This window comes from Montipora foliosa, chromosome 9 (genome assembly GCF_036669935.1).
Source record: "Montipora foliosa isolate CH-2021 chromosome 9, ASM3666993v2, whole genome shotgun sequence".
NCBI lineage: Eukaryota > Metazoa > Cnidaria > Anthozoa > Scleractinia > Acroporidae > Montipora > Montipora foliosa.
In genome coordinates this window covers 32,437,600-32,451,236 of record NC_090877.1, presented here as the reverse complement: position 1 = coordinate 32,451,236, position 13,637 = coordinate 32,437,600, and the positions used below count along the sequence as shown (strand labels likewise).

At 40.2% G+C, this 13,637-nt stretch overlaps 2 protein-coding genes across 7 annotated transcripts in view; one reads left to right on the top strand and one right to left on the bottom strand.

Annotated features, from left to right (window-relative positions):
* LOC137969798 (uncharacterized) overlaps positions 1–12,458 on the bottom strand; it is an 86,660-nt gene extending 74,202 nt beyond the window's left edge. Inside the window, exon 1 of the mRNA XM_068816165.1 lies at positions 11,486–12,458. The gene's annotated coding sequence lies outside the window, so the exon portion shown is untranslated. The remainder of the gene's footprint in view (positions 1–11,485) is intronic.
* The window catches only part of LOC137969799 (uncharacterized), a 43,325-nt gene that overhangs the window by 14,056 nt on the left and 15,632 nt on the right, over positions 1–13,637 (top strand). For 4 of the 6 annotated variants that reach the window (XM_068816166.1, XM_068816171.1, XM_068816170.1 and 1 more), the window contains exons 2-5: positions 4,480–4,927; positions 10,396–10,593; positions 11,111–11,158; positions 12,488–12,508. In XM_068816166.1, the coding sequence (XP_068672267.1) occupies positions 4,480–4,927; positions 10,396–10,593; positions 11,111–11,158; positions 12,488–12,508 (715 nt within the window). Of the gene's footprint in view, positions 1–1,432; positions 1,585–2,664; positions 3,124–4,479; positions 4,928–10,395; positions 10,594–11,110; positions 11,159–12,487; positions 12,509–13,637 lie in introns of those variants that run through there. The other 2 variants (XM_068816169.1, XM_068816168.1) reach the window with 2 other exon arrangements.

Sequence of the window (13,637 nt, the reverse complement as noted above, 5' to 3'; positions counted from 1 at the left end):
TTGAATACAACACTACAATGTTGGTGTATCAGGTACATGTAAAAATTGAAAATTACGAAGTTTTGTTTACCCTATTAATCGATATTAACTCATGTTTTGAAAAACAATGAGAAGAGTTTTGACAACTTTCTCCATTGATTTTGTTGAACACTATTAAATAGTTAATAATAAGAATGATTCCATCCACGGTTACGGTGGTATTTTTAGGATTAGTTTATGCAGTCGTTTACGTGACATTTTTCGTTGTTTTGTATTGAAGCAAAAGAGTCTAAATTAATAATTCACACCAACATTTTTTTACTGTGCATCTACGAAATTATTGATACTGGTACACCAATTACGTATGACAACATTAGCCATTTATGGTAGGTATATATCTCCATTGTTTTGAGACAGGTGCAGTGCGTACGTGCTCAAAAACGGGCAAAACAGGATGTGTTATCTTCGGATAAACAACTGAAATTACTCTCACGTACCACGAGAAAATTCTATCTTTGGAAAGTGGAAAAATCCGGAAGAGGATATTTTTGGCTTCTTGGATCCAGTTTTGGGTGATATAAAATTGTGGATTTTACATCATCACATACAGTATACCTACCTCTTGGTATATATCTGCAAGGGCATAGAATAATAGAGTAATCACAGACAATATCATGTAGATATATCCAAGTAAAATAATACCGAATGTCAGTCGGAAGAAATATTCCCCGTGTGACTGCCATATTTCAAAATGCAACGAGAGTGAAATACGGTTTGAAAGATCAGTATTGAAGAAAGAAAACCGACTAGAAGTTTTTTGTCGTAGTTACATTTAATTTGACTTCAATCAGAAAAAAGGTTGATTTTGTGATGTTTTGTTAAATGATTGTGTGACACCGGTTTGTTTACATGAAACCTAGCAACTTCAATAGGTGCACTACGTGACGTGGACATGCATCGTAACTCTGCTTTTTGCCTTGTCAGTGTTTCGACAATATGGAATCTGTGTTTACTTCAAGAGAATGGGGCTTGTAGTTCGAAAATAATGTCAGCCCAAAATGTTAAGTCCAAGAAATATGGTGAGTAGAGCGCACAAGGATGATATTATTCAAGTTTGCGAAACTGAAATTCAAACATGTGACAACCGAACGTGCTGAAACCAAAAACTACTTAAAGAGGGTACGAATAAATTGATGTTTAAAGAGTGTGTTTTCGTGACAATTATCGCTGTCTTGGAAAAATTATTATCATTTTACTGCCGGTTTGGCTGACACGGGGTCAAAAGCGCGAGACCGGATGTAATTGTCAGTCAAACTTAAGCCCCTCCTTCTGATTTACAAACTCTTTCAGATGAGGTACAATCGAAAGCAGCCAATTGCATCTCGTACACAGCAGCTTTCCTTTTGCGAGCGGCCAATGAAATCTTAAGATCGCTTTCAGGGGAAAACCCAGTGCTGTTACGTATCTGGAACGCTCTTAAACGACGTAACGGAGTTAAAATGAACTCAGTTTTACACAGAAACAAAATAATTAAGCCAGGCAACAGTTCCAAGCTTCGAGCAGTATCTCATATTTTGGCAGTGTTGTTCTGCTGAGTTTATCGAGGTAATCTTATTTATTTACTCTAGCTGCCTTCGGGAAAATCCTGCAAAATAGCCTATGTACTTGGTTGTTACTATTTTACGCTGAGCATGTGGGGATGTGAGTTTGTAAGGCTGCATTCACCTGCAACAAATATTGACGTTTCTTCGCTGCGAACCGTGGTTCCGGAGCTCAGAGACGAAACAAGCTTGAAACTGATTGGTACTCTGCTTGTATTGTCAACGCCATAGTCTGGTCGTGTAAAGTCGACAAAGCGACTTTACACCTCGAGCACATTTCGTTTGTTTTGATCCGTGAAAGATGCCTTAATTAATTCTGTTTTGCCTGTGAACGGGTTTTTACAAGATGCGCGTGCCATTGCAACGCCGATTACTTTTTAAAGTACCCATCTGAAGGTAAATGTGGTGCTTTATAAATTAAAAAAAAAGAAAAGCCGCGTAGATGTGGATTTGAGTAAGCTTAATTTGTCGTAAGGTACTCAGTCAGCCGAGTTCGGATCAAGCGTAATGGTTCAGTGTCAACGGTCAAAGTCACCTCTTTGAGGAACCGGTGCTGGCATTTTCTAACGAAAACCAGCCTTTTAACTGTTAAGCTGAAAAGACTTGCCGTGAAGTTGTGGGAGGGAAAGCACAAAAATAAAAGCAGTGTGTGAAAGCGAAACAGTTGTTTACGTTTGTCGTGTTTTACAAAACTCTTAGCTTCCAAAAAAGGCAAGTGTGTATTTAAAAACTTGTGTGTTTATGATTATTGGAAATTACGTCCGGCCTGTGACTGGCAAATCATAGATTAAGATGACTTTCATTTTTTCCAAATATTCAAAACTGTCAGTGTGTTGGTCTGGTACGATTTGAACGTAACTTCTATCTTTGCAGGATGTTTGCGGTATAGGTTTGGTGTGCCGTCCAAAACTGTAAAAATTGTGAACAAATCAGGGAACTGTAGCGAAGCAGCGTGACGTATCAGTACATTGTTCTTTTCAGGCGCGGGAACTCAAACAAAACGCCTGAAGGCAAGATCGATTGAGACTGTGTAAAATGCATAATTAGTTGCTTTTTTTTGTTGAAAGTATAAGATATAACCACATAAACAAAGGCTTTTTCAGACGGTATTCACTTTCGTCAGGTAACCCGGGAATTGTTATATGTAGCAAGATTAGATACTACTCAGCATGGGTTTGAACATGATCGTGATCCGCATACACTTCAGAGGCTGAGCTAGCTGTTTCGAGTGATTTTAGCAGCAAAGACCAAAGATAAATATTTTACCGAGTACCACGCAACGACGTTCCCTGCGGTGTAGTCTACAGTGTGTTATTTTACAGGCTACTTAAATATATATTTTCCCTGAAGCGAGAGAGTTAAACTTGTGATTGGACATCTTGGGCTCGTTGTCTGCAACGACTGATGAGATTATGACAATTTACTCCATCATTGGCACCCGAAACCTTTCATGAAGTCTTCACGGCAATTAAAACCGATCATTGTTATCAATTTGCAAAAATATTAACCGAACATACTCAGTGGAATTTGGACCCATATGGAGGTAGGCTGCAATAATTGTTACTCAGTAAACTACACGTACACAGTGGGGTCTGCTATTTCGAAGCGACTACATTGTAAATTTTCTTTTTTATAAATGTTATTGTTTATAAGTGTATCGGAACAAATCAAAGGCCGAGAACTCGGGAGCTCAAAGACCTGAACTCGGTGCTACAGCTGATTCATCTAAGACAAGCCCCCAAAGGCTTCAACTGACTCGTCTTATTCAGTACTCTGATAGCAGTCGAAGATTTTGCCAGGGTTTGCTGATCTGCAATTATAAATTTTAGTTTGTTTACCTTTTGGGCTGAATATTTTCTTGTTTAGAGGCTGATTTCGTAATGTGCAGTTTTTTTTTTGGCAGGAAATAATTTCCGCAGCAAGTTAGAAAGATTAAACGCGGCGAGTGAGAAGTTTGATGTGATCTGGATCACACTTCTTAAACAGCAATTTTCTCTCTCGGTTTAGAATAAACGCCACTGCTGACAATGCAGATGCAAGAACCAAACCTTTTAAAAGAACCCCAACCTGATTACAAAAGTGGCATTTATTATTGTTGTCTTGGTGAAGGGAGAATTCGTGTCAGCATACTCAGCTTCTTCTTGTCTTATGGAGCCTTGTTTTCTTTATCTACTTTGAAGTGACTTTAATTCTGAATTTAATGAAATAAATAGTTCTTAATTTTGGATGTGTATTTTAGAAAATCATGATACAAAATAAGTCACTTTCCTAGGACTGATAACAAGCTTCTGCTTGAATAAGGCAAGACTGGCTTGGTATTTTGCGTCTTCATGTACCATGTGTCTATTCCAGGAGGGTCTTAAAGTGCAAGGAAAATAATGACTATTTGGATTAGTTCCGGAGCAAGTTCTTGTAACCGAAGAAATTTCCTGACATTGGCTCTATCCATCCATCCATTCATGCAGTGAAATCAGTCCATTGTGAATACATGGATTTCCAACATAAACGTAGGCTAGATTTCCAACCTAGCGCCTCTTCTATCTCCGTGACAATGGAATTCTGATGGTAACAGACTTAAAGCAAATCTGGGAGCCCAACTCGATTGCAAGACAAACGGTGGTCTCTTTTCACTTTTAGTTTGAACAGGTGCAACGATTTCTCTTGAATTCGCTGATGGAAAATTTGTTCATTACTGATCTTGAAAAGAACAAAACAAAAGACCACCCCTTTTTGCTAGGCATTCACTTTTATGCAGATGCTTTGACTTTCATGCCTTGGGAACCACACTGTTCTTATCCGGCTGCATTTGCTGGATTATGGGCTTCATCAATAAGGCGCTCATCAGTATTAAATCCTCTCGCAGTTTAACTTTCTTACATGTTATCTTTTTCTTTTGCAGACATTCTCAGATTTCGAATTAATGGAAGCAAAAAAAATGAACTGCGAGGAGGAGGTACCAGGATGGGAGGACAATTTGTTGGGAAGTGCTTTGCTCTCCTTAAATGAGTATCAAGTTCCCATGGAAACAGAGAATAGCCAAATTGTACCGGACTTGTCTGGTGACGTAACCAGCAGTGATGTTCAAATGAAAGGGACGTTGAGTAGTGGTTCGTCAAATTCATTCAACGCGGATACCTCAAATGAAGAGGATCTTAGAAGAGACAGAACAAGTAGCCTTAGTTCTTGGAAGAGCTGCTCTAGTATTACTTCAGGCTATTTTTCAGATGATAATGACACCAGGTCTCCACTCTATGGCGTGGAAGAGGACCTGCCCTTATCCCCCGATCGTACTTTATTAGATTTGGACGATGCATCTCCCACTGTGTTGGAGACACTTGGCCCAACAGGTGAGACGTGTTACTTTCTAGCAAACATGGGCTGATTTCGGCCACTGTCAAAGTAACAATGTCACTACCCAAAATACCATTACATATTACAAATAAAAAACAAAAAAACAAAACAAAACAAAACAAAAACACACAAAACAAAACAAAGAAACACGAGAAACAAAACATAAACAAAAAAATTACAAGTACTGTAAATGTTTGGAAGCAGCATTGGAAAAAAAAAATTACCAAAAATTCAATTTAATCTGATAGGTTCTCTTTGGGCTGCTAGTAACATAAACATTATATGTTTGAATTGCTCATCTGCCACGTACATTCAATTACCCCGTCTCTCTTTGCATTTAACAGCCCTCTCATATTATTCCAAACTAACCTAGCTAGTGGAAGAACGGAGTGAATAGTAGCTGGTATATCTTTACGTTTTTGGGATAACATCAATCATAAGGATCACGTGAGTTAGGCATATTCTGAGGGCGCTGTCATGCCACGTCCCGTTATGGGCCAAACCAAGAAAATCGTATCAGCAGCAACTTTTGTCAATAGGCACGTGCGAAAGCTGACTTGGCAACGTATGCTGGAGTACGTGTCACGAAAAATATTGTTTTTTTCGTCGGTTTTGCTGAAACGCCCTCTTGTTATCTGAGGAGCAGTGGTTTATCAAAATATGCTGGTAGTGGAGACAGGGAGGGGGTTGGCACCGCCCATGTACAGCCCGTGGACAGTTACGCCACTCTCTGCGTGAATTCCGTGTACCTTCTTGGAACGTCAGCACATCACAGTCTCGGATTTTCAAATTCCTCTGAAGCTGAGAATTTCAATTTTAGATTGAGTAAAGGAAACACAGCGCCAAGGAGTTGGTCTGTAGAGTAGTGAGGAAGGATTTTGTTTACTCCAAGGGGGGTTTACAATAAATTTTGGTGCATACGAAATCAAACCTTTGTTTCCCTCTAAGTGAGTGCTCCATCAGGTGATTTCGCAAGGGAAAGGTAAGAGCTATCAAACGATTTCGTGTTACACCCTCACTTGATGAATTTTTGAGTCAACTATGTTGATGATATAAGAACAATACAACGGGATTTGCAATAGATAGAAAAAAATAGAATTTTTGAGAATTGAGTGATACGGAGTGATTCAGATATAGGTATCACAGTTTTTCCACTCAAATCTATCCTTTTGTGCTAATGTATATCTTCTTCAACCAAAAATATTTGTTTTGTTAACTGACCCGTTATCCCATTTAAAAAGGAAGCCCCATTTGCACTCCACAAAGAACATTCATGAAACGTCTGTAGTGCTGCAAATTTATCGGTCTTTGTAGAGTATGCTTCATGTACCAAGAGCCGCGGCGCTTATTTCTTGCGAGAGTCTTGATCGACTTGTGTTTTCTTTTCGCCGGGTTGTCATCGTTTGTCCATCACGCACATGTTGTCTGATTAAAATGCTAATTCCAATCATGACTGGCACCACTATCACGTCTTATGTTCTGATTGGCTCCTTGAACATTGCTATTGTATGCGGTTAGGAAAAAAACGTATGGAATGATCTTCCTGTTTATATCCAAGTCTTGCCAGATCCTAACGTTTAGCTAAAAAGCGTGAAATATCAAGTTAGATTAACGAATTTCCCTCATCTATTTGAAAGAAAATTTGCAAAGTATTATTCCTAATCCCGATGATTTTACAATCTGCGCGGTTTGGTGAATTATTGGCCAGTTTCCTCTCTCTTTTTGGTGGAAACATCAAACGTACGGCTTCCGTTGAGAAGGTCTTTGTATTTACAATCCATGAGCGTGCTCCATTGTGACGGTAAGTTTTTGCTTTGTTGTTAATTCTACGCAATATGTAACTTCTAGCATCTCTCTCGCTTTTTTGGAACCCAGTTTATTTCGAGGTGTAGTTAAAAGCCTCAAGTTCTCGAAGAGAAGTAAAGTTCAGGCAGGCGCTTTTATCGAGTATATTGCTTTGTTCAGACAGTCCTGTTGAGGACGCGTAAAGCTGCCGGTTGCATGAAATTACTGTGCAATGTGCTTTAATACGGTTAAAACGAGTTGCAGAATTGTCTTCCCGTAGTCACGGCAAAGAAAGAAAGACAAAGAAAGACATGGAAGTACACCAGTCATGATTTCGGCATCTCTATATGATGAATGTTACGGCTCTTATGGTCTAACCTTGTTGATATTTTCCTTGCACATTGCTGCCCTTGTGAGTACAAATTGCGACAAAATGATTTTCGGTACAGAATAAACGTTTGTATAGATCTAGCATTTTTATATGAAAAGCATTTATGATATGGTAAGAACCAAAACCCAAAGTTGGAAGGTCGGATTTCATATCGACATACACTTGTTTATCACTTAAACGTTCTTCAATAAACCAGACAAGAACTTCTCATTTACGCGAATGCGCCTCTCCATCTTCCGCTGGACCATGTTGAGACTCGCTATAGAGACCGGCAAATGTGTGGAGCTGAACATCGAGTACGTCCGCTCGGAAATTGAATGTCCACAAACCTCATAGTTGCTGAAAATCACGGGCTGCGCAGAGCAGCAATTACGTTTGTATAAAGGGGATAGCGAGCGATCAACGACAGCTGTGGACAACGTGCAGGAAAAGTGAAACTGAACAAACCTAAGCAAAACTCGCGATCTACGGCACTGCCCATAAAAACCGTTAAAGGGAATTCTCTTACTGGAAGACGAATGAGAAATCCAAGCCGACATTGCTACGTGAAAACCGGAAGCTCCATTATGCTTACCAGACTCTCAAAGGCAAGGTATTTAGAATCACAGTGCAGAAGAAGAGAAGACACACGAAGGACAAACGCTGGATAACTGCAAGACATAGTAAAGAGAAAATGACGCGCAGCGTCTTTTCAGGACTGAAGGTCATTTCTGGTTTGCAAAGCAAGACAATGCAGTTAAACAGAAGACGGAGATACACTTTGCCGTAAACATAAAGAGGTCCCAGGGAGATGAAAAGCACACTTTTGCTTCCTCCCAGTTGAACGAAAAACGATGTGCCGATCCAATTGCTTTTGAATTAGCTCTCCAGAAGACAATTTAAAGAGGACTGAACTCTGTGCCTCAACTTCCCAGGAGCAATTCGAGATAGAAAGATGAAGAGCACAGAAAACAGAAAAGCACCTAGGCAAGAAGACATTCCTTGAAGTGTGTGAAAACAAGGTGACTCGGGTTCGAGGAAGTAAAACTATATAATGCTGGCTCAGTGCCAAACGAGAGCCGAGAGATTCCACAAAATTTCAAGGTTACCTCGATTGTTCACAAGGGGGCCATGTTGGACAACATCGAGGTATATACATCACTCCTGTCTCTCGTCTCTGAAAAAGTACAGCCTGAAAGCCAATGCGGGTTTAAAGCAGGAAGGTCCACCGATGAAATGATTTTCTTGTTAATACAGATTCACGGAAAGGTAATTGAGCAGCAGCAACCACCATGCACGGTTTTTGTCGATTCTTCCAAAACGTTCCACCGTGACACTGTTTGACACAGGGCTGCCCACAGAAAATTCTCAAAAAGCATCAGTAGTCTAATTTACGAGGACTTGACAGGAGAGATATCTATAATTTGAAGGGATAATAGTCATGCTTTCAGTGTGATGTCACACAGGGCAGTGTGTGAGTTCCAACGCTGTTCTCGCTCTATCTGGTGGCATCCCAGGAAAGAATGACATTGAATCACTTAAGAGGCTTGTACATTACGACCACAACAGATAAGAAGAGCGTTAACCTGGCATGGATAAAAGCATACACCAAGGGCTTACACCAAAGACATCTCCTTGCTTACTCCGCATTCGTCATAACGACCCTGATGAGATACAATGGCTAGTCGGCTAATTTTCGCCAGTTGCTACTCTTTTTGAATTGAAGATTAATGAATCAGGAGTGGAGCTTTTGTATTTACCTCCATCCAGCTTGAGGAATGCGTAAGGAACCCATCCAAGCATCCTGATTGACTGAGCGGCATTATAAAACACAGTGCAGAGACCAACCCACCTCATCACACTTTGAGACAGACGGAAGGATATAATCTGCCACAATAGCATTTGGTGCACTATGCAAGCGACTCTGGGCTAGCCACGACCACCATAATCTTTCCGAAGTTTCATTTGATTATGATTTCCACAAAAAATTAAGTTCACTATGCAGCTGTCCTTCATTGGCCACTGTCTTGAAAAGAATGCTTAACCCTTTTACCAAAACTAGAAGCATGTGACCTTGAAGCATGTAACGTGCAACTGTTTTCCTTGGAACAAAGCTGCGGATTTTAGGACACCAACTTTAGGCCCATATATAGACACAAATAACATCGAAGCTGCACGCGCAGGAAAATGCACGGGCTATCTTACATTCAAATAAGGAAATTCTTAAACTCAAAAACCCCAGGTCTGAACCAGTGTTAAACGCTTTAAGGTCACGGGGTTCAGATTCAACACCTCAGACAACAATGGCTGGATAGAGCCCCTTAATTTTTAAACCCTCCTAGGGGTTTTAGGGAACAAGGGGGCAGAGGAACAAAGAAAAAATATCTTAGGAAACAATGGAACATAAACCATTTTAGAGATCAAAAAGCTGAGAACAAGTTTGGAAGTACTTCCGGAAACATTAACAACCCCCCCCCCCTCCCCCCCTTCCTTCCTGGGAGAGGCGAATTCTTATGGTCCTCAGACGTGCAGGCTGTGACAGTGCAGAAGCCATCATTAATTCTTCCAAACTGCGTTGACATTGGACATGTGAGGAGGATGCATGACGTGACATGCAATCGTATATAGAGAGCTAAGCCAAAGAAAAGGCTTTAAGATCGAGAAGGTGCACGACAAGGATGTCCTGAGACATAAACGAAGAAGTGTGCAATCAAAACCGAAAACTGGTAAGAGGAAGCTCGGAACACAAAAGACTAACGTGCATTGGATGGAGGGGAGACGACTAGAAGCCTTCGAGAGATCACCAACATTTATTTGATTTGCGGGAAATGTAGACCCTGCTGTCGAACGAAAGCTGGACTATCCACACACAAGAGACCCTGTCAATTCTAATCCATTCCACACTTCAAGTCAGTATCATTCAGTGATGCAGAAGCGACCACTCTTATTGAAGTTACATCACTCGAGCGCTATTTGTACACTAGGAAATATTTTTTAGGCTGTTAAACAAGTAGTCGTCGTTCTCCGAAATTTTGCGTAGTTGAGTCGAGCACACGAAGGCTACAATTCGGTGAGTCCAAAACCGCGGCCAGTCATCGTCTCGTCCACTTGTGTGTTGAAATTCCACAGGTTTTGGCGATAAATGACATATTCGTTTGAGTGGAACAAGACACTTCAATATTGATGACTGGTTTGGTCAGAAAAATAAAATTGAACAGGAAAATAGTTTATCTTTATGTGTTGTTGGCCGTCTATCTCTAACTAAACTGAACTGCGCGAATATTCTTCCATTTCTTGTTTCTATTTCAGATGATGTAGATTCTGGCAATGACTGGAGGTTCTGCTCCCCATTTACCTGGACAAAAGCTCAAGTACAGAGCTGGCTTCGTTGGGCGTGGCAACATTATAACATCCCGGGAGAGTATGGCCCCCAAAAACTGGACCTGACCGGCCCAGAACTTTGTGTGTTTACTTTAGAAGAATTGAAAAGTCGTTCAGAACACGGAGGTGAGTTCTGTTTACCGTCAGACCGTAGTTCTTCTTCGTCAGTAGATCCTTTCCTTAATGGTATTTGTTCAATTACCAAGAATAGTATATGTGATATTTAGCATATATGTTGCTTTTTGTTGCATATTTGCATGTCGAAGAACACAGACGACGAACTTAATTACAGTTAGATTTCACTGAGTTTTGATTGCTATCATCAATGACCAAAGAGGCGAAAGATTTACTCGTCGGATATGTCGTGCATTGGTTATGAGGTTTTTCGAGCGGTTAAGTTTTCATGTGGCCGTAGGAACTTTGCACATGAAGGGTCTTGAGATACTTGGCCCACGAATTTAAGCAAAGTTGATTTCGCAGAAATAGTCGCCGGAACCAGATTTTGATCCCCGCGACAAGATTCTTTGGTGACATTGGGTAGTTCACTCGAAGGGACTTGGTCCTTGGGACTGATTAAAGGGACCAGTCTCAGGGAATAGTCCCTTCTATGTTTGTCAATCGTTTGTACTTGTTTCGTTTTTAGGTCTTCTGTATGAAGCCTTCGCAGCGTTGGATATTTCCCCGTCGAAATGTAAGCCTATGGCGTTAAATTACTTGCACGCTTTGCATGAGCTGGAACACTTCAGCTGGGGTTGGCCTTGACCGTTCTTATTTTCATTTTCTAATCTGCAAAGTCGTGTTTGTGACTCGAATCCTTCGGAGAAATATCCCTTAGAGGCGCCCGTAAGCAACCAGCCTGCAAGGACTTACAATTTCCACACTGATTTTATAATTGATCTTGATCGTGCATGAGGTGAGCCGAGCAAAAAGTTATTGCGACTCTCGTTACCAAACAATTAGCCAAGAAACCAAAAGGCAGTTTAAAAACGATGAAAAGCAGATGCCAAAGAAAACTTACCTGATAATTCCGGACTCCAGATTGCTGAAAGAAAACGAACAAATACAAGTGAATGAATCTCCTATCTTTTGTAAACAACTCCTGTTCAAAGACGTAATTCGAAACCTTTCAACGCGTTTGGTCTAAGTGATCACATTACAGTCATGCAGCCTAAAATTTAGCGGGTGCAAATTAACCAATTAAAATAAACGTCACCCAATCTAGCGATCATTTGATCTAGGAAAATTTTTAGACTGTTGAATAATTAGTTTTCATCCTTTATTAATTGTTTTTTTGGTCAGATAACTTCTTGTTCAATAAAAGAAGGTTAGGGTTAGGTCAGGGCCATTTTTCGTGCAATTACCAGCTGATGTTTCGGGAAAGGGGCCCGGGCTCGAAGAGAAGCGGAAATCGAGCCCACTGTAGGTCTAATGAATGATTCACGTTGTCGTCCATTTGGTCATTTCATTTTTTTTTTTGAAAAGTACGCCCAAGAATTGTTTTAGAATTCGTGTGGCACGTGCGGGGTGATTTGTTTTCTTGTTAATCCAAGTATGTTGTTAGTTTGTGTAACTGTAAGCAAGGATCAGTGTAACAAACAGAAGCAGCGATCCTGAAGGAGGATCTGATCAACAATATAACTATAATAAAAAGCAAAACAAAAAAGGGGAAAGGCTAATTAAAGCAATTATTTCGAAAGGCACTGCATGCCGTTCTTCATCTGGGTTTTACAAGAAATGACTGCGGTATGCCGAGACGATACAATATGAGTGATGACATAGCTTTTAATGTGATATAATACCCATGCTTTTACATCTTAATTCTATATGTAAAGTGCGCCCCATAGGTATTAGCTGCTATTCATTTAACAACTTAGCCCAGACCCTGAAGCAGAATTAACCAAAGCAGGTTGCCAAGAACGGTAAACGTTTATTTCCTTACCCGTTTGCCACGTGATTGTTTAAAAAAGTAGAGTGAAAAATACCGTAATGGTCTGAATGTAAATATCTTTTCCTTTCATAGGGATCAGTACCTTCTATGAAGGTTAGTTGAATAGTAATTTCATAGAACTTGAGACTCAGTAATACCCATCCTTCCAGCTGACGTTAAGGTGTCTCCCTAGAGTATTTGCCAATACCCTCACTACAGGGCGCGAGTTACAAAAGGAAACCTAGTTAATTTCTCTAAAAGATTACAGCCGTTACCGTGGCAACATTATCTTATGACAGACAGATACATTTCTATTTTTGGCCTAAATTCCTTAATATTTATAATTTCCTCCGGTGAAATTTTTTATATGCCACATTACGGAAATGATATTGCCTGGCATTTTGAAGTGATAAAAAGTCAAGGTCGTTCAGACGGTTTTGCCAATATTCTGTTATTTGTCATTTTTCTAAATATATTCGATTCCCTCTGACAGATTTTAACAAATATAGGTTATTTGATAGGAACTATATGTGGTTAAAACTGAGCCAATTAGAAAAAAAATTACCGAAGTGAACGCGCGAAAATTAGATCGCAAGAATCAGAAAAACACGCGCGATACAAGCTTTACGCACCATACTAATGCCCAGCTTGCGCGCGGCCCTAAAACTCCAGGGAGCTTTCTTAATATAAGGGAGCTTAAAGCACGCGCATTTTTGAGAGGCGGACAGAAACCGGAAGAGAACATTTCGCGGGCCAGGACAATGGTGTCTCCCAGATTTTGATACTAATCATCGCTGTTGGAGAAAAGATACTTAGAAATGTGCATGTGGTTGTGTGAAGACAATTAAGGTAAAAGGGAAAACAACTCACTTCCTGTTGCCGTCTGCGTCTCAAAAATGCGCGTACATGTTGCGGTCCTGAATTTTGAGTCCCCAACACCACTCTTTATGACTTCTTCAGCGATGAAAGATAAGGTAGTAGTTAAAAATGTTTATGCATTGAAGTGTTCTCCTTAAATAAACTAACATCAACATCGATGATTTTTTCCCGTCCTGCGTCGAACGCAAAGTATTAAGTACAGCTTTTAGTCTAGCCTAAACTAACCCTAGCCTATAAACCCTTTTTCTGTGCACCAAACAACTTCACCGCCTTTGTTTTTTCTTTGTACGAAAGCCGCCTGGTTTTTCCTTGAATCATATTCTTATATGATGAGACGAACTGTTTGTACAAGCCTAATTTTTTC